The sequence below is a fragment of the Lycium ferocissimum genome, chromosome 7 (assembly GCF_029784015.1).
Source record: "Lycium ferocissimum isolate CSIRO_LF1 chromosome 7, AGI_CSIRO_Lferr_CH_V1, whole genome shotgun sequence".
NCBI lineage: Eukaryota > Viridiplantae > Streptophyta > Magnoliopsida > Solanales > Solanaceae > Lycium > Lycium ferocissimum.
This window is the reverse complement of record NC_081348.1, coordinates 58,001,266-58,023,286: the sequence shown is the minus strand read 5'-3', so window position 1 is coordinate 58,023,286 and position 22,021 is coordinate 58,001,266. Positions and strand designations below refer to the sequence as shown.

The 22,021-nt window shown below is 33.9% G+C and overlaps 1 protein-coding gene and 1 long non-coding RNA gene across 2 annotated transcripts; both read right to left on the bottom strand.

The window, feature by feature from the left end:
• Positions 1-658: 658 nt before the first annotated feature.
• On the bottom strand, positions 659-1,501 carry LOC132063015 (uncharacterized). Its single transcript, XR_009416300.1, has 3 exons — positions 1,382-1,501; positions 1,047-1,297; positions 659-959 (listed from the first exon to the last, which is right to left on the bottom strand). It is a non-coding gene; the product is annotated as an uncharacterized LOC132063015 (long non-coding RNA).
• A 7,167-nt stretch (positions 1,502-8,668) lies between these two features.
• LOC132065760 (uncharacterized) lies at positions 8,669-20,729 on the bottom strand. Its single transcript, XM_059459287.1, has 3 exons — positions 20,560-20,729; positions 18,891-19,661; positions 8,669-9,221 (listed from the first exon to the last, which is right to left on the bottom strand). Exons 1-3 carry the CDS (start codon positions 20,571-20,573, stop codon positions 8,906-8,908), a joined length of 1,101 nt encoding a protein of 366 aa, XP_059315270.1. The 5' UTR covers positions 20,574-20,729; the 3' UTR covers positions 8,669-8,905.
• Between the last annotated feature and the right edge of the window lie 1,292 nt (positions 20,730-22,021).

Below are 22,021 nucleotides of genomic sequence, written 5' to 3'. Positions count from 1 at the left end.
GAAAACTTTAGTGGGTATATATCTTATAATATGAAGATACTTAAAATGAAAAGTTAAAAGTGCAAAAACAAAAGAAAAATATAGATATCAAACCTGTCCTCTTTTACCTTTTAGTAATTAGTAATTATCCAATTTTGGTATCGGGTGCTATTACATAGAGGAACCAATTCCTCCAATAGACCAACATATAAAAGATTACAATATCAAATATACGTAAATATATAGGTTGCTAAAAATAAACTAATACACTATACAATAAAGTCTAAATAGTGAACAAACGAATGCCGTTCTAGAATGTTGTACCTTATTAATATTTTGATATTTCTTCATTTATTGTCGTTGCAAAATAAATATGAACCTCGATCTGCATACAATTATATATATATATATATATATATATATATATATATATATATATATATATATATATATATATATATATATATATATAAAATTACACAACTAAAAGAGCTATCAAAATGATAACAAAAAAAAACTATATACATTAAAGTTTTTGCATCAGAACATACGAAGCTTATGAAAAATGAAATTTAGAGAAGCAAGCTTGAAATAAGCGGCCACAAGACTTTTATTTTTGTATGCAGAAAAATTAAATTAACACTTAATATCCACTAATATATATATATATATATATATATATATATAAGGTATAGTATGTATTTGAAAATGATAGTATTGTTGTTTTTTTAAAAAAAAAAAAAATCCTTTAAAAAGCTGGAGTTTGAAGCAATACATAACCATGGACTAATGATTTGCTAATATTATTTATACAGTGAACTATGAATAGAGAACATGCGATTGTTGTACCTTATTAATATTTTGATAATTCTCCATTTGTACTGTTTGTTGCACAAATTCCTGCACTGCACTTTGTCCAAATTTGAAATATCCAAAACTCCAATTCTTCTGATTACCAATTATTTTGAGCATTCATCACTCTGCGTTTAAGAAAATTCAACATAATTTTAGAATAAACCCATTTTAAATGAGGCAAAAGAAGAAATGAACACAGAACAGAGTATAACCTTTGTAATGTCGTAAAAAATACAGATCCTCTGAATTCTTCAAGGTTTGGCTGAAACTTTTGTAGATCTTCGTCCACTTATCATAAAATACTAAAGCATGTCCATAACCATCCGCAACTTCAATTCATATTCATCATTTTGCAGAAACTGTCTCATGAAAACGTTTCGAAAAAAGTAATTACAGAAGAACAAAAAATATGCCTTGATTAAATTGGTGGCAACTTGGATGGTCCAAAAAATTAAATTGTTTCCTATTAAATTGTTTCCTAACAAAATGATCAGTGTCAAACAATTACAAAAGCATTTATCATTCTCCACTACTAATAGCTTCATACCTCAGTGAATATCAACAACTGCAACCAAAGAGTAAAGCTCCTCCTTTGCATCTTCATCATCGTTCCTCTTATGAGCAATACGAAGCCTCATCATTTGTTTCACGTTATTGCACCTTATTTAGCCCCCCTTTGGCCATAAAAATTATTCACTTTATTCCGGAATTTTTTTTCACTTTTTTCCGGAATCAGCGTTTAGGCCATGAAAATTCCGAATACAACTTGAAGTTGTATTTCGGAATACCAAAAACTCAAAAAACTTGTTTTTCAAATTTTTTTCACTTTTTTACAACTACATTTCACCAAAAACTACAATTTCAAAAACTATGGCCAAACACAACTCCAACTCCAACTCCAACTCCAAAATTCCAAAAAAAAGTGGTTTTTTTTTTTTGTATATATGGACAAACGGGGCCTTAGTATCAGTCCACATCTTATCAAAGTTAAAAAGCCTCATCATTTGTTTCACGTTATTGCACCTTATTTAGTATCAGTCCACATCTTATCAAAGTTAAAATGTTATCGATTTTTAAAAAAATATTCTACAAAATAAGAGCAACAAAGGATAAGACATAAATGCGAGGTAATAGCCATACTAAGTAACCTAGAGAGAAGACATCTGATTGTTGTAAAAAATCAGTTTTTGGACTAAAGTAGCACTTGAAACCATGTGTTGAGTTGTGGGAGTGATTGTATGTGATAATGCACGAGAGAAGTGGGGAAAGGAAAATGGGGAAATAGGCAGACGTGGTATGTTTCTTAATTTTCCTCTTTAATTAAACAGTGGAGAAGTTGTAACCATCTCCATAAGTACTAAATTCAAATTTTAAACTTTATCTTTTAATTAATTATATAATTTCAGTAAAAATAAATAAATTCAACACAAGTTGAAATTCTGATAAGAGATGTATTGATTTAAAATTGTAGTTTTAACCTCTATCCTATAATATATTCTAAAATTATAGCTTTGAGCTGATTCTGTTTAAAATTCAAGTATGAGTTAAAAATTCGAAATTGCTGATTTTGGAGCAAATTTAGAACTTTTTATTAGGTTCAAAGTTTATCTTTTAACTTAAATTCAAATTCTGCATTTTGTCAAATCAAATTTAGAATTTATTAGGACTCAAATACGTTAGTTTAATTTAAATTATTTTTTAATTTACATAGTTAATATAAAAACTCAAATAATTTAAAAAAAGAAAAGAAAAATGAGTCCTAATAACGTGCCTTGTATTATGGCTGCACGGTTGTAGGACTCAATATTTATTTTTTAACTTAAGTTCAAATACATAGTTTAAATAAAATTTATTTTTAACTTAAATAGTTAATACAAAAAATCTGTTAACTTTTCAAATACATAGTTTAAATAAAATTTATTCTTAACTTAAATAGTTAATACAAAAAATCTGTTAACTTTCAACTATTAAAAAAAAAAAAAAAGAGTCCTAAACGTTTAAGAATACGGTTTAGTATTCTTAAATTTTTCTGAACATAAAATTTTCTATAAAAAGAATATCCAAAAAACATTTTTTAATTTTTTAAAAAGTTTTAAAAGTTTTAACTGTGCATGTGTGTCTTTGTGAGTTAGTGGGGGAAATGGGTAAGTGACGTGCACCTGAAGTTAGTTTTACTTAGTTTATTCTTCTTATCATTTTGTCTTCTTATTTTTGTGTTTTTGTTTTTCTTTTTTTATATATAAAAATAAAAATAAATGTAAAGATAAAATTTGATTTCCTGATTCTTGTTCATAAAAAAAAAATTGTGTTTATTTTTCAAGTTAAATTCAAATAATTTATGTTCTAATCAAAATTCTTTATTGTTAATTTAAATTAAATCCAATATATAGATGTATATGTTTCCTTCATAAAAAATATGTTTAATTTTCATATCAAATTCAAATAATTTATGTTCTAATCTAAATTCTTTATTTGCTAATTTAAATTAAATCCAATATATAGATGTATATGTTTCCTAGAAAATATTGATATTTAATTAGTTTAAAATTAAAGGCAATAACTAATAACTAATTATTAACTAATTAACTATTTTTTGTCCTAAAACTATCACGTGGCATTATCCTACGCTGACACTTGTCACAATCCTATGGCAAACTATCCTCTTTTTAATAATACTAGTATACAAATCCGCGCGATGCGCGGTAATTTAAAGAAAAATAATCATAAAAAATGCTAACTTATTCATTTGAAATAACAAAATTGATCAATTTTTATTGTGTCACATTAACATATTTAAATTGACTATGAAATATTTAAATAATTGTTAATAAATAACTTTTTAGTAGTGAAATTACAATTAGTACACAATATCTTGTCACGGTCGCAATTATTTTAGATGTTTTGATATGAAAAGATAATATTATTTTTATCATATTCCATTGACTGATTTTAAAAAATAATCAAATATGAGATGAAATAATTGTACTGTAGTTGGACTTTTAACTTTTTATTTTTAATCAATTAAAACATGCGATTATACTTCCTATCTTTCATTTCAAGTTTCATCTTGTTTGTATATCAATTCAATCTTAACAAATAATTACACTCAATTCAAAAAAAAAACTTATCTTCCAATTCCAATTCGAACACTAAAATTGTGTCAATTCCAAAAGTTCGTTTTCCAAATTTTAAATTAACCACAGTCAATTAAAAAACTAAGCACATGCAATTTTATTATATTGCTTATTAATTTTGTCAAAAATTATCATGTGACTCAGGTTTGATATTTTTTTGCAAACACGCGCAGGAATGGAGTTATATTATGTGGCCAACTCCCCAATTTAAAATAGATGTATATATGTTTCCTTTAAAAAATATAAACGGTTAATTGAATTTAAATTTAAATTCAAAACAACAACTAATTATTATTAACCTTACTAATTCTATCATATTGGTATTCTTCACATCTGCATTCAATAACTAACAAAAGGAATGAAATATAGATAACAAAATTGTTATATCATTCATATACCACTCTATCCTTCATGGAATTCACATCTTATTGGAAATTGGTTCCGTTCAAATCAAAGTGATCTAGAGACTACAATAGTTCGTACTTAAACATTACACAAACTAAATCTATCCCTTCTTTTAATTTGAACTTCATCTCTCTCACTTCTCTCTATATAAAATCGATGATGTCAACAACTTTTCACAGCATAGCCTGATCACACCGACTCTTTTGTTTTGTTTGAAAAATAAATAGATCATTTGCTCAGGCCCAAGTACTGATCCAACTTCAAGTTTTTCGCCAACATCCTCCGCCTTAAAGTAAGCAATCTGATATTGAATCGCCTTGCACTAATAAATTGTATAATAATCTACATCAACAATATTGAATTGAATTTTTTAAAAAAGTTAACGATGTAAACATGTATTTTGTTCTATAAAAATGTTGAAACTTCTAGCATGACGTACCTATTGATTGTACATAGACACAGGACTTTAAGAGATCAACACGTAATGTTCATAACTTTGATTTAGATTAAATTTTCAATGATACAAAGAAGAAGGCAAGTGGTAGTTTAAAATTTCTGGACCTCGTACATATAAGTCGAACGGAAAGAGCAATATGGTAATGATATCAAAAGAAGTTGAAATGCACCAGCAAAAACAACAACAATGAATTAAGATAAATTATTGTGATATAGATACCTCCTGTATTTTCCCTTGCTTATGGTGTCCTTTTTTGTTTTGGTTCTAATGTAGTTGATTTCATGATACATGCAACACAAACAAATACACACAAAAAATAATTAAAAATGGTGTTTGCTTTGGGGGAATTGAAGGCTAAAAACCTGTTGTTTCATCTTTGTTGTAAGATCACTACTATTTCCTAATTAGTTTAGAAGAAAAACAGAGATGAGAAATATATCAGCTACTATATGTATATAGTAGCCATAAGCAAATCCAATGCGTAGAAAATTGTTTTGAGCAAATAATTTTTTTACCTGACAGTATTCTTTGTTGTGGGGATGATAAATGATTGCCCTGCATATTGAACAAATTGTTGTTCCTCTTTCAAAGCATGCAATAAGAAACGAAAATAAGAACAAAGATGTGAACAAAAAATGATATCACCGTTTGAATTATACTTAGTAAGTTTTTAGTACTGTTTGTAAACATTTGATATGGATAAGCATCTATCCGAAAACCCTCTAAAGATGAAAGGTGCAACAAATCAAACAAATTGGTGGTGAAAAAATATGACAGAGAGAGAAGCAACCCAAAAAGAACAATAAATATAATCTTCTCCAACATTATTCGACTCCTCAAAAGAACTAAAGTCGAAGACCTCTATATTGTCACACAATGACATTTCTATAACTAAATAAATTTTATGCAAATTCTCGGTAAAAGATGATTAAGAGAAAAAAGAAGGGGTTATGAATTTTTGCGGCCACCCAAATATTTTCCACTTTTCTTTGAAAAGCGGAGTATATGTTATGCTCTCGTGGTGTGTAATATATATGTGTCGCATGTAACCGTGTGTTGGGTTATGGGAGAGATTATGTGATAAGGCATGTGGGAAATGGGGAAGTTAAGCAGACGTGGGTGAGGCTTTGGGGTTATTTAGGTTAGTTGCTTTTTTGGTTTTGGTATTTCCCTTATTTTATCTATTAATTAGATAAGATTACTTGGACAAAGTGGAGGAGTTGTAATCTCCAAAACTGTCAGTTTAAATTCAAATTTTAAACCTTTATCTTTCTATTAATTTTTAGTTATCTTGGAATTTGATTAAAATAATAACTCTTGTAAAAATGATATATTTGAATTGAAAAATACTATAATTATGATATACTAAAAATGCTCTGTTGACAAATCATTCATACAAATCGGTCCTTACAACTGCTCAGTGTAGTTTCTCCTACAAAATGTAGTCATTCTAATTAGTACGTGTAGATAATCTATACATGTAGAAATTGGAAATCTAATTTATAAAATTCCTACTTTAAATATAGGCTTGAATGAAACATAGTAAGAAAAATTACAGAATTGAAAATATAATATATAAAATTCCTATTTTAAAATTTTGAAGGAAACATAGTAAAAAAATTACAGAGAAAAACATGACTCGCTTATATATATATAAAGTAACATAAGCTTAAATTTAGGACACGGTGGAGAGTTTAGTTAATAATTATTTTTAAAAAAAAAAAACATTTACATTCAAATTATACAAAGTTGTGGATAATATCTAACGTAACTTGAAAAGATTAGAAAAAACATGCTATAATTTTTTTTTTCAAGTGAACAAATAATAAAGTAAATACACGGTAAGCAACATGTATTTGGAAAAAAAAAATAGAAAAAAGAAAGAAGAGAACAGTAGAGACATAGAACGTGCTCACCCCCATTATAGAATGATTGTAGGTTTGCTTGGCACTAATATTTTGGAGCACGTCATTTTTAATCTAATTTTGTATTTCTTAATTATAAATCAGTACATTCATGTTCAAATTCAAAAATTAACTAATTATTAACTAATATTAACTAATTAACTATTTTTTATCCTTAAACTAACACATGGCATTCTCTTGCATTGCCACTTGTCCTAATTCTATTGCAAACTATCCTCTTTTTAATAATATATAGATATAGATATAGACATAGATATAGATTTTCTATTTATTAAAATGTCAACTTCCCTATTTAAAATAAAATATATAGATGTATATATAATTAACTTCAAAAGCAGTAACTAATTAATAACTCATCTAACCACATTTTGTTCTAATACTATCCTGTTTTTAATAATATATAGATATAATAATATATAGATATAGATATAGATATAGATTTTCTATTTATTAAAATGTCAACTTCCCTATTTAAAATAAAATATATAGATGTATATATAATTAACTTCAAAAGCAGTAACTAAATTAACTAATTAATAACTCATCTAACCACATTTTGTTCTAATACTATCCTGTTTTTAATAATATATAGATATAGATGAGCCAAATACATATGAGATGAGTGTATTTGGCCAAGTAAAATACATTAGCTATGAATTGTAATTTGGCAAATGGTAGCTACGTATAGTAAGAGCCTCATATAAGGTAGTTATATCTGTAAGTTTGCCTAAAATTTTTGCACAATAGTTTAGTGACGATCCCCACTGTAGACTACAATGATAACTTACCAATGTTTTTCTTCAACACTATCAAGTTTGAAGTATAAATTAATTTTTTTTATATAATCACGATATTCGACTCATATTATGGACACTTCAAATTAACTTCACGAAGTACCTACTATCTTCAAACTTGATAATAGGCCTTTTACTACCTCCAAACTTGATAGTGGGCAAATGTCTATACTTGACAAGCCCTGAAAGCAGAAGAAAGAATGGAATGCCAACAAGCGTCTATTAGATTGAATTTACTCGATAGTTCCCATTTTGGGAACGTCCATTGCCAGTCACTAAATGAGTAAATCGCTAATCCCCGGACAACGTAATGCACTTTATCTGCTGGGTTACGGGCCGGCATTTACCAGAGATTTCTAATCTACCCTTGTGCGATTCCTCTTGTGCGATTCCTGTTGACGCATCAGAACTTGACAAAGTACCATCTGTGTACGGGAAAGAGTTCTGATAGTTTGTCTCAAGTATAATTACGAGATGCTCTAATTTCTTGTTTCCGTCTTCATAGACGTTGGTCAAAAAAAAAAAAAATGAATCAAAGAAACAGCGAGGAAAAAGAAAAAGAAAAGAGCCAAACAAAATAAAATGGCGAGCTACATCCGGGTCAATATGCCTAAAGTGGTATCCTCCTTTTAGGCAAAATGTTAGTACTAGCATACAGAGACTACTAATATTCTAAAAAGGTATAAACTGACATTATTGTAAACTTAGGCAACATGTTAGTAGTCTTAGTATGCTGCTACTGATTTTCTAGAAGCATTTTCAGAGAATGATTGTTTAAAGGTTTGCAGCATTCAATAACAATCCCGAACGCTTCCTAAAGTTGCACAATAGGCACTTGAAAAGTTCAAAACTAGGTCCAGGATTTTAGCATGTTTTGAATTTCACACTTTCCAACAGCATCTGCAAAATAACAACTAACAATTTGATTTTTCCAGCAACATATTCTTGTTAAAGGTGTAATGACCAATGTTGCTGGCACTCTTCAAAATATTCACTATATTTAGAAGATCCGACACGTACCCAGCTACATTTTTTAAGAGTCCGAACAACATAGGTAATGACTAATCACAGTATTTCAGGAAGAATAGTACATGAGTATATGTGGATGAACAGAAATCAGGAGTATCAAGCAACATAGTCTTGTTAAAGGTTAAATGACAAAATGCAGTACTTTTCACAGAAATAGTGACACCATGAACTCATGAAACTAAAAGCAAACATATAACTGCAGCAGTTGCTAAAGTCCTTTCTATCTCATGCAGCGAAAAATAATAATAATCAAATCTCGCAGGAAACTACCACCAAATTCCCAAGTTACAACATTAAGATTATTTAACCAAGGAAAAACAAAACTTATCACCGCCCCCTTGATGTGGCGTAATTCATATCCTCGATTGATGATGGGAAAAGCTCAACGTAACGGCTTCCAAGTGTCATCCTGTCCTTCGCCAGTGCTGCTTTGGCATCGTCGGTGCTTGCAAACTCTACGAAAGCTTCTCCAGTTGGCCTTCCATCAGAAAGAAAAGTGACATGAATTGCATCCTCTGACAGCACAAATTCTTTGAAGAAATCCATGATATCATCCTTGCCAGCAGAAAATGGCAAACCCCTCATCCGCAAAATAGACGTGACTTCATTTGGGTCTCTCCCGTCCACTGGTTTATCCAGTACTCTGATAAACACATAGGCCATATCAATACATTTTCATGTTACAAGAGGCACAACATCAGTAAAACCACCAAGAAGTATGCTTGAACATAATGGTGAATGCATGGGGAAGGATAGGTACAATAAAGGCAAGGACTAGGAAAGTTGACAGGCTGGCTGAGTCATCTCTGATCCCTATATCTCAAAACTTGTGAGCTTCTGCCTCTTAGAGTCAATTAGCATTCCTGATTTTTTTTCATTTAAATCTATTGGTATCGATTCTGATAGTGTGCAAACAGATAATGCCTTAAGATGTTTGTAGAGATTATATGGGCATACTCTGGAAATCACATACTACATGTTTGGAAGTTCAGAGCAAGCAAGTGTATCACTTAGGGAACAAATAAGCAGGAGAGACCCAAAATATGATCAAAATTGAATAAATAATTTAATAGAACCCAAGACCAATTTTCAAAATCAATGTGCATTGAAGGGGTCTAACCCAGAAATGACAATCGGATAAAAGTAAACTTATTCACTTCCAGGAATTCTAATAGTAGAGAACAGCAAAATGCAAGACAAAATCAAACCAAAAAGAGGAGGTTCAAGCATGTTGACTGTTTTTTCCTCAATAAACTGATTCACTTCCAGGAATTCTAAGAGTAGAGAACAGCAAAATGCAAGACAAGATCAAACCAAAAGGAGGAGGTTCAAGCATGTTGACTGTATTCTCCTCAATCCTCATTAATGAGCTCCAAAGAGGAAATTAGTCTGCTTTGCTTCCACGTGCAAAACCACCACATCGTACAAAAGGGGGTTTGGGGGGAATGTGGGCATCATCCATCAACCGCTCTCAGTAAATCCATTTCCTTTTCCTTCCTCACTATTGTGGTACAGATAGATTTGGTCAAGGGGGCCTTACCTTCAAAGTTGTTAGCAATTTCTTGAAGCCAGTAAAAACGCAGATAGATGCTACTAAATTTTCTAAGTTCATACATACACAATTTCCATTGCCTAGTTTCTCTAGAAAAGTGACCTCCAAAGTCGTAGGACACATAGCAAATAGACATGTCCTCACTGTTGCAATGCAGCAGGTTAAGAGATATATTCACAACTAGGAAGATTATACAACCAAAAGAGCTCAATAGGTGATGGCTAGTTGCTACAGTCTACCAAGTTTACAGAAACCCATATCCGCATCAACCAGAGGTAAGAGCCTAAGAGGTATCTTCCTCTTTGGCATGATATTCACTTCTGGGGTTCTCTCCATAAGGAGTTCCATGGCAAGATGTGCTTTCGTCAAGGAAAGCAAACAGCTACGAAGATCATAGAAGACATGTACATGTTTACACCCATGATAAACAACGAAATTACCATGGTTAATCCTCTTTTTACAAGGGTTTCAACAAAATTATCAACTATTTCAGTGGAATTGTACATACATACCATAAGTTTTGACCATGAACAAGATGGTTTATCACTACTGGAATATGATCATTGAAACTAAAAAATAGCTTCAGAAATTGTCTGCATAAAGCATACAAACAACTACACCTCAGTCCCAAACAAGTTGGGGATTGCATAAATCATGCGCTAACTGTAAATACAGAGAGGGAAGGCTTGATGATAACCCCTATCCGAAACATAAACTAAAAGAGTTCATCACATAGCTTTGTAAATCTCTCTTGTCCACCCAAAGATAGTTAAAAATAAAAATAAATAACAAAATGGCACCAAGAGAAGAGAGAGAGAACCTAGTGGAAAGGACCCTTCTAACTCCAGCCATTAGGACTTCGAGTGACCAAGATGGCAAGTGGGGGATAGCCACTATTGGCCCTTGCGAAAGATTTGGGCGGAGGCACTGTTACCAACAACTAAGACAATAATGCTCAATCCTAAACTAGTTGAAATCGGTAACACGAATACTCTATATCCACTCTGCTCCATTTCGACCCGCTTCATCACATTAGTTACTAGGGAAATTTAAGAACCAAACCCTAATATTTAACCAAACTTGAGAGACTCGCCTCAAACAACTAACATGATGTAAATGTGCAAATACCCAAATTAACTATCAAGATGAGTTCTCACAATATTTTCGGTTTGCTTTCCCTTTCCGTCTAACTGGGGAAACATATGGCAAATAAAGAGCAATTTCTTTATGAAAGATGGAGGGATAAACCATATGGCAATGAGGTATCTTCCTCTTTGGCATCAGCCAGAGGTAAGAGCCTAAGAGGGTCTCAACAAGATGGTTAAAACAGCAAATGTTAATGGCTGGATAAGAGGTTTTGATGTTTCTAGAGCAGGTAGGGAAAGCTTGGAGATAACTCATCTCCAATATGCAGATGATACCCTTATATTCTGTGATGCAGAAGAAGAAGACCTCAAAATTTTGAGGGTCATTCTGGTTCTTTTGGAAGGTTTATCTAGCCTCCACATCAATTGGAGGAAAAGTTTCTTGTATCCTATCAATGAAGTACCAAACATGGAGCTGTTAAATGCAATCCTAGGAGGTGAAGTTGGTGATCTACCAACCACCTATCTTGGAATGCCTTTGGGAGCCAAGTCTAAATCCACAGGAATTTGGAATAATGTGATTGAGAAGTGTGAAAAGAAACTGGCAAGGTGGAAGTCTCAATATTTGTCTTTTGCTATGTTACTCGGACTCTTCAAAAATGGACACGGGTGCGTGTCGGATCCTCCAAAAGTAGTGCATTTTTGAAGGATCCGACACGGGGGTGGCATCATTTTTGGAGAGTCCGAGCAACATAGGTCTTTTGGGGGTAGGTTGACTCTCATCAACTCTGTCCTTGATGCCCTTCCAACATACATGATGTCTCTGTTCCCAATTCCAGCAGGGATAATCAAGAGGCTGGATAGTATCAGAAGGAATTTCCTATGGCAGGGGAATAAAGAAAGGAAAGGATACCACTTGGTAAAATGGAAATCACTGTTAGTTGGAAAGAGATATGGGGGACCGGGAATCAAGAACCTAGAGATACATAGCAAGGCCCTTAGAATGAAATGGTTATGGAAGAACAACAATGAAAATCAACTTTTATGGGGAAATGTCATCAGAGCTAAGTATGAGAAGGAGAACAATTGGATGACAAAGACTGTTACTACACCATATGGTGTAAGCTTGTGGAGGTCCATCAGAGTTTTATGGAATGAATTCAAGCTTGAAACTAAAATTAAAGTGTGCAATGGGGAAAAGACGGACCTCTGGAAAGATGATTGGCATGAAGCAGGCAACATGAGAGTACTCTTTCCAGACATTCATAATCTAGTCCTACATCAGCAGAGGACTATAGCAGAACTTTGGACACCTCAAGGATGGAGTTTATTTTCAGAAGACAACTAAATGATTGGGAAATTCCACGAGTTGCTGAATTTAGCAGGGGATCTTTCAAGGTGAGTTTAACCTACAGAAGAATGAATCAGTCCAATATACAGCTACACAATTGGCCCTGGAAACAAATCTGGAAAACAAAAATCCCACACAAAGTTGCTTGTTTTGTATGGTTGCTGGCTAAGGAAGCAGTATTGACACAAGACAATCTGATGAGAAGGGGGTGCCTTTATGTTCCAGATGTTTCTTTTGTGGTGAAGATGCAGAGACAGTTAACCATTTATTTCTACACTGCAAGATTACAGGACGGCTTTGGAGACTATTCTTAAATCTCAAAGGCATTTCATGGACTATGCCTGTAAAGATTACAGAAGCACTTCAGAGTTGGGAGGAAGCAGGTTTGCAGGCAAAGAACAGAGGTAGATGGAGAATTGTCCCAGCAAGTATTTGGTGGACTATTTGGAAGGAGAGGAATTCCAGATGTTTTGAGAATGTAGAGAATAGAATGCAAAAGATCAAGCTGAATTGTCTTTTGATCTTATGCTTTTGGTGTAATCAGGTTTACTCAAATGCTATGTTGCTCGGACTCTTCACTTTCGGTGCCGCACCCATGTCGACACGACATGGGTGTGGGTGTGGGTGTGGGTGTGGGATCCGTACCCGATCTGGTCAACCAGTTTTGGATACTTTGACCAAAATCGAGGGAGAAATTCCGGACAGATTCAATGATTTCTGTAATCAAAACAAAAGGCTATGGTGAAATTGAAGAAAATGGAATAACTTGTATATAGAAATTTCTATGTCACTCCTTTTCCTTTTATCTCCTTCTGAGATTCTCCTCTTGATCAATATTTTCTCCTCAAGCTTTCCACATAATATCTCAAAATTTAGGTTTTATAACTCTATTTTTAGGATTTTGAATTATTTTTTGCCGAATCCCCGCACCCGTATCCGCACCAGGATCCGTACCCTCGTATCTTAAAATTTAGATCGTGAAGAATCCGACCTCTAGATCCGTACCCGTATCCGACACCCGCACCCGAGTCCGAGCAACATAGCTCAAATGAGACTGTTTCCATCATTGATGTTTTAGATTCAATATAGGAACAGGACAGTAGAGTAATGGAGTTCTTATGTAAATATGGTTTCAGTACAACCCATGTACTGTTTTGCTCAGATGAAATATAGATATAGTTACCAGTTTCAAAAAAAAAAAAAACCAAAATATTACTTGGTTAGATGGGAAAACAGTACATTAATTAGAAACAAATAACAAGCTAGTGGGTACACTTCTTTAAACACCCAGCCCAAAAAAAGCAACAAAAACAACGAAAAAACCTATTTCTTCATAGAAAAGTAGTCAGAGAAGTAATATACAAAATCTTGTTCCTATGTTGAGTAAAATGAGTCAATTCATAATCAGTAGAGCTTCTCCTGTTTGGGATATGATTTCCATCAACAAGAAACGAATTGTTTTTTATGCAGCTAACCTGAAGTGTATACTTAGACGTTGTGGAAGGAAAGAAATAGGAGATTCTTTAAAGGACAAGCAGCCATTGAGTCACTGACTAGACAAATTCCTCTTGTGTGGAGGGAGAGGAATGGAGATGTTTAGAAGATAGATCCAATTCCATTCAGAAAGTTAAATGGAATTGTATAGTATGTTTCTACTTTTGGTGTAAAGATATAGGATTAGAAAATATAGATCAATTTATAGATTTATTAAAATCCCTGTAAGTATTTCTATTTCCTTCTTTATATTTCTGCTGTAACACTTTTTAAAGTTCTCCGGACATGCTGAGGAATACACAATTACCAGTTTCAAAAAAAAATTAAAAAAAAAAAAATATATATATATATATATATATCCTCTTGTTTAATATTCTGCATTTATGGTTTAAGTATGAGATTATAAAAGAAAAGATAGATACGAGTATTCTTTTTGTTGAGCTCCTTGGAGGATGTACTTTGCATTGCACTTCCTTGGCCTTCGTTTGGATAAAACATGTGAACCGTTAAAAAGTTAAGCCAATATCATTCAATACAGCAGGCCTATGAAGTAAGGTCTCTTTCACTGCTAATGTCAAGAAGCTCTTACTTCATTCACTCATCCCAGCAGATGGAAGAAATAGTAGAAGAGAACTAGTGCGCTTGCAATTTGATTTATTGCTTGATACTAGTAACACCGTTATGGAGTACTCATAATGCATTCTTATACTTATCAAGAAATACAAAACTTTATTCACTTGGCTTTGGAGTCCTCAGAATGATTCTACAAAAAACTATTCCCTTGAGAACAGTGTTATTAAAGCTATCATTTCATGCTTGAAGCGAGGAAGCTATGCGAAACAAGGGGTTACCACTTCATGAGTGGAGAATCTTGCACTTCAAAGAGTGTGCCTTCCAAATAACAATGCAAAACGTGATCCCAACGAAAAGCAACCGGTTCTTTGAATCTCAATTTTGAGGAGTTGAATTAATATTAGAATTTCGGAATATGAGAAGTTTAAATTAGTAATTACACTTGCAATATGCTAAATTTGTATGAATTCACTGCTATATATTGGTATAGTCTCCGTAAAATGTCACAATAGGTCCAAGGAGACATTAATCAACAAAGAGATACAAAAAGTTTTAGCTCAATATATGGTCCGCTGGTAACTGCAATCAATTACTCCCTCCGTCCCAAAATGATTGTCTTAGTTTGACTTGGCACAGAGTTTAACAAATAAAGGAAGACTTTTGAAATGTGTGGTCCAAAACAAGCCTTAGATTTGTGTGGCTGTAAATCATCTCATAAAGTTAAATTGTTTCTAAATATAGAAAGGTGCCAATTAAATTGTTTCTAAATATAGAAAGGTGCCAATCTTTTTGGGACAGACTAAAAAGAAAAGGAAGACAATCTTTTTGGGACGGAGGGAGTACTTGACTATTCCATTGTTGAGGATGCCATTGACCCTATGCTTAAACTTGTTTACCTCATTTACTTGGTCCTCTATCAGGACACAAACTTCCCAGACACAAAAAATACACTCATTCTAACTATGAGGTACATTCTTTTTCAATTTCTGAGACTTGCCCTAATAGAAAAGCTTTAAAAGGTAGGCCCCCAGGGGTTTGATCTGGAAGTAAGAGTGCAGAGCGTGATGTTTAAGTCCAGGCATGTCACGAGTTCGAACACGAAACAGACCAAAGACAGGTATTTGTTTGAAACTGATATTTTATTTTATTTTTAAACTGACAAAAGACAGGTATTTAAGTCGAGAAGGATAGGACGGACCCATTAATTTTAAACAGACTTGCTTCAAAGTTGCTGATGGAAGGAAAGTTGAATTTCGGATCAGTAATTAGCTCGATCATTCACCACTCAGCAATCAATTCTTTGAACTGACAAGGTTTGTGCATCAACCAGAATCCTCTACAGCAAAGCAATGTTGCAGTGAAATACCAGGACTACCAATAGGAAATCAAGTTTTAGATATTTAAGTTGTTGAAGATTGAATAAATCGCTGACAAGAGCGAGTTGTTGTAGTGGCGAGAACTCTGCTATTGCTTCCCTAAGATTGGGCATTCGAGTCAGTAACAGGGGAAAAGAGGGAAACACACATATGGCACCTAAGGGGTTTGGGGAGCAGCTTAACCCCTCTCCCCAAAAAAAAGCAGAAAATCAACAACAACAAAACACCCATTTCTTCATAGAAAAGTAGCCAGAGAAGTATAGACAAAATTTTGTTCCTCAGTTGATGTAACTTGCATTGCACTTAGTCTTTTTTTGAGACTGAAAAAAAAAAGTCTTTATTCGTGAATAAAACATGTGAACTGGGAAAAGGTTAATTCAATATCATTCAACTTTTTGTTTGTTGACAAGGGAACTAGCAACTGCTACTCTTCGGGTGCGCACAAGGTAAACCTCGCTCCAGTGTAATAGCCCGCAAACCACACAGAAGTAAACCGCACTAGGCAAGCCCTGTGTGACGAGCTCGAGGATGCAGGGGTTTCGAACCTAAGACCCCCCATTTGTGAGATCACCTGCTCAACCAACTCGGCCACCCTTGCGGGTAATTCAAATATCATTCAATACAGCAGGCCTATGAAGTAAGGTCTCTTTCATTGCCAAATCAAGAGACTCTTAATTCTTTTGCTCATCTCAACAGAAGAAGAAATAGTAGAAGAGGACCAGTGGGCTTGCCATTCAATTTATTGATTGATACTAGTAACACCGCTATAGAGTACTCATAGTGCATTATAGTTATCAAGAAAAATAACGCTTTACACACTTGGCTTTGGAGTCCTTAGAATGATTCTACAAAAAATTATTCCCTTGAGAACAGTGTTATTAAAAGCTATCATTTTCATTGCATAAGGTGATGAAGCCATGCGAAACAAGGGGTTACCACTTCATGAGTGGACTAGTGCATTTCAAGAGTGTCTTCCAAATAAGGATGCAAAAAGTGATCCAAACGAAAAGCAACAGGTTCTTTGAATCTCAATTTTGATGAGTTGGATCGACATTAGAATTTTGGAACATGAGAAGTGTAAATTAGTTATTACATTTTTTTTTTTTTTTTGAGAAGGTAACATAAATTAGTTATTACATTTGCAATATGCTAAAGTTGTAGATTGGTATGAATTCACTACTATATACTGATATAGTCTCCAAAAATGCCACATTAGGTCCAATGAGACATTAATCAACAAAGAGATACAAAAAGTTTTAGCTCAACATATGGTCTGCTGGTAACTGCAATCAATTACTTGACTAGTCTATTGTTGAGCATTGACCCTATGCTTACAGCTTACACTTGTGTGCCTCATTTACTTGGTCCTCTATCAGGAAACAAACTTTCAAGACACAAAAAGTATACTCATTCTAACTATCAGGAACATTCTTTTTTAATTTCTGAGACTTGCACTAATAGGAAAGTGGTAAAAGGTAGCCCCCGGTGCTTTGATCTAGAATAAGAGCACAGAGCGTGATGTGTAAGTCCAGGCATGTCACGAGTTAGAACACGCAACAGACAAGACAGGTATTTAAGTGGAGAGGAATAGGACGGACCCATTATCCACCTTATTTTGAATCATGTACCAGCTGATACTTGATTATCTAAAAAGACGAAATGTAAAAGGTCAACATCCAGGAAATTAGTAATTATGAGAAAGAACTACTGGACAATTCACTCATTGTGTGGAGTATATATCTTTCCTTATGGTAGAACAGTGTACAACTGACCAGGTGAAGTGACAAGTAAAGGACAAAGGTAGTCAAAGTTTAAAAGCACAATCTGTACTCCCCCTGGTTCATCTTATATGATGGTGCGAAGTAAAGAAAGAATTTCAACATATAAGCTAAAAATATATTGAGCATACCTAATGTACCATTATAATCTTGTGTTCTTCCACAAAACAACTAACAAGTCATTCATACAGAAGTATGGCATTAAGCATAAAATGAGAATGTTAAAATGAACAGAGTTTCTAAAAGTTGGTTAACAGAAAGGTAGCAATCTTAAATCTGGATGTTTACTAAACCTTTTTACTTGGGAGTAATTATTCATATGTTAATAGTCCAGTAAATCTTTCAGATTTTCTTAGTTCCATGAGCATTTGGGAGGTTCAAGCAAAAAGGAAAGTGTGTCATATAAAATCATGGAGTGATCTAGATGTACTGTTCCAGCATCCTCATGGATTTCTCAATCCATTATTCCTTTATAAAATAATGTTCCAGATAGAACAACTAAAAAGATTGAATTTGGCACCATTTAATAGGAAAATACAAACAGTTAACTTCCACGTAATTGTTTCTGCTTTTTAGAAAGTTAGAGAATTCTGGAAGAAGACGGTTCCATTTCCCGCCAACGACGACTTTGCTTAAAAACAGGTCCAACAAAGCATGCAGAAAATTTGAAGGAAAATGATGTCTTTTATTTAACTTTCACTTTCATTCAGACAATGACGTGCAATAAAGTTTTCCTATTAGCTTACTTTACTATGAATATTTCAAGAAATATGCAACTGACAACGTTCTTGACATTCAACAAAGTTTAAGGAAACACCTGTCGTCACGTGTAAAATTGTGATTACCATTTCATCTCATGGTAGAGAAACTTTACTTGGCACATTGAGAAATAAAGCAAAAGCGATGTGGAGGTTTGGATCCCCACACAATTGGCCTATTCACAATATCACATGGTAGAACAATGAGTCTTGCTCTACTTTTCCAACGAGGGAGAGGAATCTCACTACTAAAGCACTAATATTAGGTAATAGACATGATATTCCGAGATCAGAGACGAGACAACATATCAAATACGGATCTAAAATGAAAAATTGAGTACTCACCTGCCCCTAGAAACTGCTTCTTCCAACTCCTCAGGCGATGAAGGGAAAAGCTCTATGTAGCGATTCCCTATTGTCATCCTATCCTTGGCCATTGCAGCTCTTGAATCATCTGCACTAGCAAATTCAACAAATGCTTCCCCTGTGGGTCTACCCTCAAAAGTAGCTGTTATATGGATTGATTTTTCCTCAAGTTCAAAATCTTTAAAGAAATCCATAATATCTTCCTTGCTAGCTGAGAATGGCAATCCCCTCAGCCATAATACACCAGTGTGTTCTGCTGAATCTTTGCTATCATCTAAAGATCTACCCCTCGGGACTGAACCGCCACGAGAATCAAAAACTTCATTGGCTATAGCCTTATAGTATTCCTCCTTCTTGCTTCTGAAAACCTCAACATACCTTCTCCCGATATTCTGCCTGTTTCTCTGAAGAGCAAAATCAACTTGAAGAGGGTACCCTAAAACACAGTATGCTTCCCCTGTAAATCTGCCACCTTTGTGGACCAAAAGCACATCAACTACATCCAAACCATGCAAGAAATCAGCAATCTCAGTCTCTGAGCAATCAAAGGGGAGGCCACGGAGTCGAACAACAGGGAACGGTGGAGGCTGGCCATGGTAAGAGTATGCCGGGGCAGGTGGAGGAGGAGGAGGAGGAGGATTGTACAGATAACTTGACCCTGGAGGAGTTGCATAATATGAGGAACCTTGATCCATTATGCGTTGCCTTTTGAAGCCCATTTCACGAGCATCTCCACTGTCAATGTAGTTTCTTCATTTTATCAAAATGAAAGCAAACCTCTTTGTCAGTATCCAACTCACAATCAAGAAAACATGCATTATCTTATCCAGTTTACGAAGAAAAGATAGACTAATGAACAGAGCAGATAGACCAAAGAACAAGTCAAACAAAATTTACAAGATTATGGGTGCGTTTGGTAGGGAGAAAAACATTTCCACGAAATGTTTTCTAATTTTTCCATATTTGGTTGGTCAAAATGTTTCGGAAAATGTTTTTTCTAGGAAAACAAGTTCCTTCAAAATGAGGAAAATGAGTTCCCTAATGAAAGTAGGGAAAACAATTTATGGTGGCATTCCAAGTTCATTGTTTCCTCCCAACCCACCCCCCACCCTCGAACTCCACTCCTAACCCATCCTCCCCCCCCAACCCTTGAACCTCACTCGCACCCCATCCCACCCCCATCCTCGAACCCCACTCCCACCCCATCCCACCCACAAATTGCTAGATTACATATAAATGTTTTTGGGATAATCATTTGTTTTGCTTATTTACCAAACACTAGAAAATTAGTAAGAAGTTCCTTTTTTTTTTTTTTTTTTTTTTTTTGGTGGGTAAGCATCAATTTCAATTTTGGCCAACTATGTCACCGTAAATTCACAAAAAAACAAGCAAATTTGGAAGTGGGTATCTCAATAAGCCTCATCTGTGCACAGAAATACAATAATTGAGCATGATTGCCCTTCATTTACTTGAATGTTCGTACACTTTCAACCCACTAAGAGAAAACAAATAAAATACAACCTATAACAGAAATTGCAAGCAAATTATAGAGACCCCAACAAACAAACAAACAAAAAAGGAACATTACAAGAAAACAAGTAAGTTTGTAAGGGATTAAAGAAAGAAGAAAAGGATGGAGGTTAGTTACCCTCTGTAATACATATTTGCGATGGATCTCTCGATATGTCTCAAGTGCTCTTTATGGGTCTACGGGGTTTTTGGGAGAAGTGTAGGGTTCTTCATTTATTGGGGTAACCCGCTTCTGCCTTATGTGTTAAGCCGCACGCTACAAACGGCGTCGTTCACTTTCTTCTTCTTTTTTTCAATAAAGATATTTTATTTTATTTTTTGGTTTGGGAGGGCGACGGGGGGTCGTGGGGTGGTCGTTGCATGGATAGATGAAAAAAAAAAAAACAAATAATATTCTTTGGCTGTTTTTTTTTTTTTTTTGGTTGATAATTGTGGTAAACAGATGGGAAGAAATCACGTAATCTTTTGTCTGAGTTGGGAATTGATCACTGGACCACATTCTTGGATGACATATTCTTTGGCTTTACACTCAAAATAAAACATATTTTTCACGTGGAGCATTAATAGTCATCTTTCTTTAGGATTGGACGTTCGATATTTTGATTTTTGGTTTCTCGATAGTATTATATCGTATATCGAAATATTGTTCGTTCAATAAATTGTTTTCTTATTCGGTATGATTTGGTTTGATTCTGTGATATTGACCTAATATATTGGGCTCTACTTTAAAAAAGAGCTTCTTTTATTAAATTACAAAATTGTATCATATTTAAAAAGTTTTTAAATTTTATGTGGAACGCAAACTATACATACCCGAGTCTAAAGTCACTAAGCTGTGCTTGAATGCACTAACTATTAATCTATCTAACAAAAAATAATGTGAGACCTTTATGCATATCTGCTTCTTTCCTCTTCAGGTTTTACTAGTTTACAAAGAAGAGAGTAAAAAATGAGAGCTGCACAGAATAAAGAAAAAAGTTGAATCCTCCTGAAGCTAGAACCTTGTCCTTATACTAATTATGAGTGTAGGTGTTTTAAAGAAGGTTCATATGGTTATGATCGGGTTCTTACACCTAGTCATTCGGGCTGCAATGAATAGAAGGTAAGGCCCTACAAAGACTAATTAGGTGAGATCCTCAATATCTTACTAAGTCAGCTAGATCAATATGCAGCTGGTTCTTAAGGGAAAGGTTGTCAACATAGAAGTTGTTCCTAAGGGGAAAGATGCACATAAAGAGCATATGAAGAATTATGTAGCTGATAGAGTGCACATGAAGAGGTATGGAGCTGTTATGGGTTTGTCATCATAAAAAAAAGGAGGAATTTTTTGAGTTGCTTTGATATGAATATTAATTCGGGATCTTATACAGTTTTGATGATTGACAAACATTGTACAAGTGACAATCTGTGTATCAGAAGGATGGATGTACAAGAACCGGTTTTTAACAGATCTCCAAAAGAAACAGTGAACTGCAGAATTGTTGAGAGAACAAGGTCCTTCAAACAAGAACTGGAAAATATTTGGTCTACACAGAAGAAGTTGTTCCACGTGCATAAAAGAAACCTTGGAGAATTGGGAT

What these genes read in the sequence shown, in the direction of transcription:
- LOC132065760 (XM_059459287.1), bottom strand. An exon ending in GAAGCAGTTTCTAGGGGCAG is followed by an intron (nt 9,222 to 18,890) that starts GTGAGTACTCAA and finishes TGTGTTTATCAG; the next exon opens with AGTACTGGATAAACCAGTGG.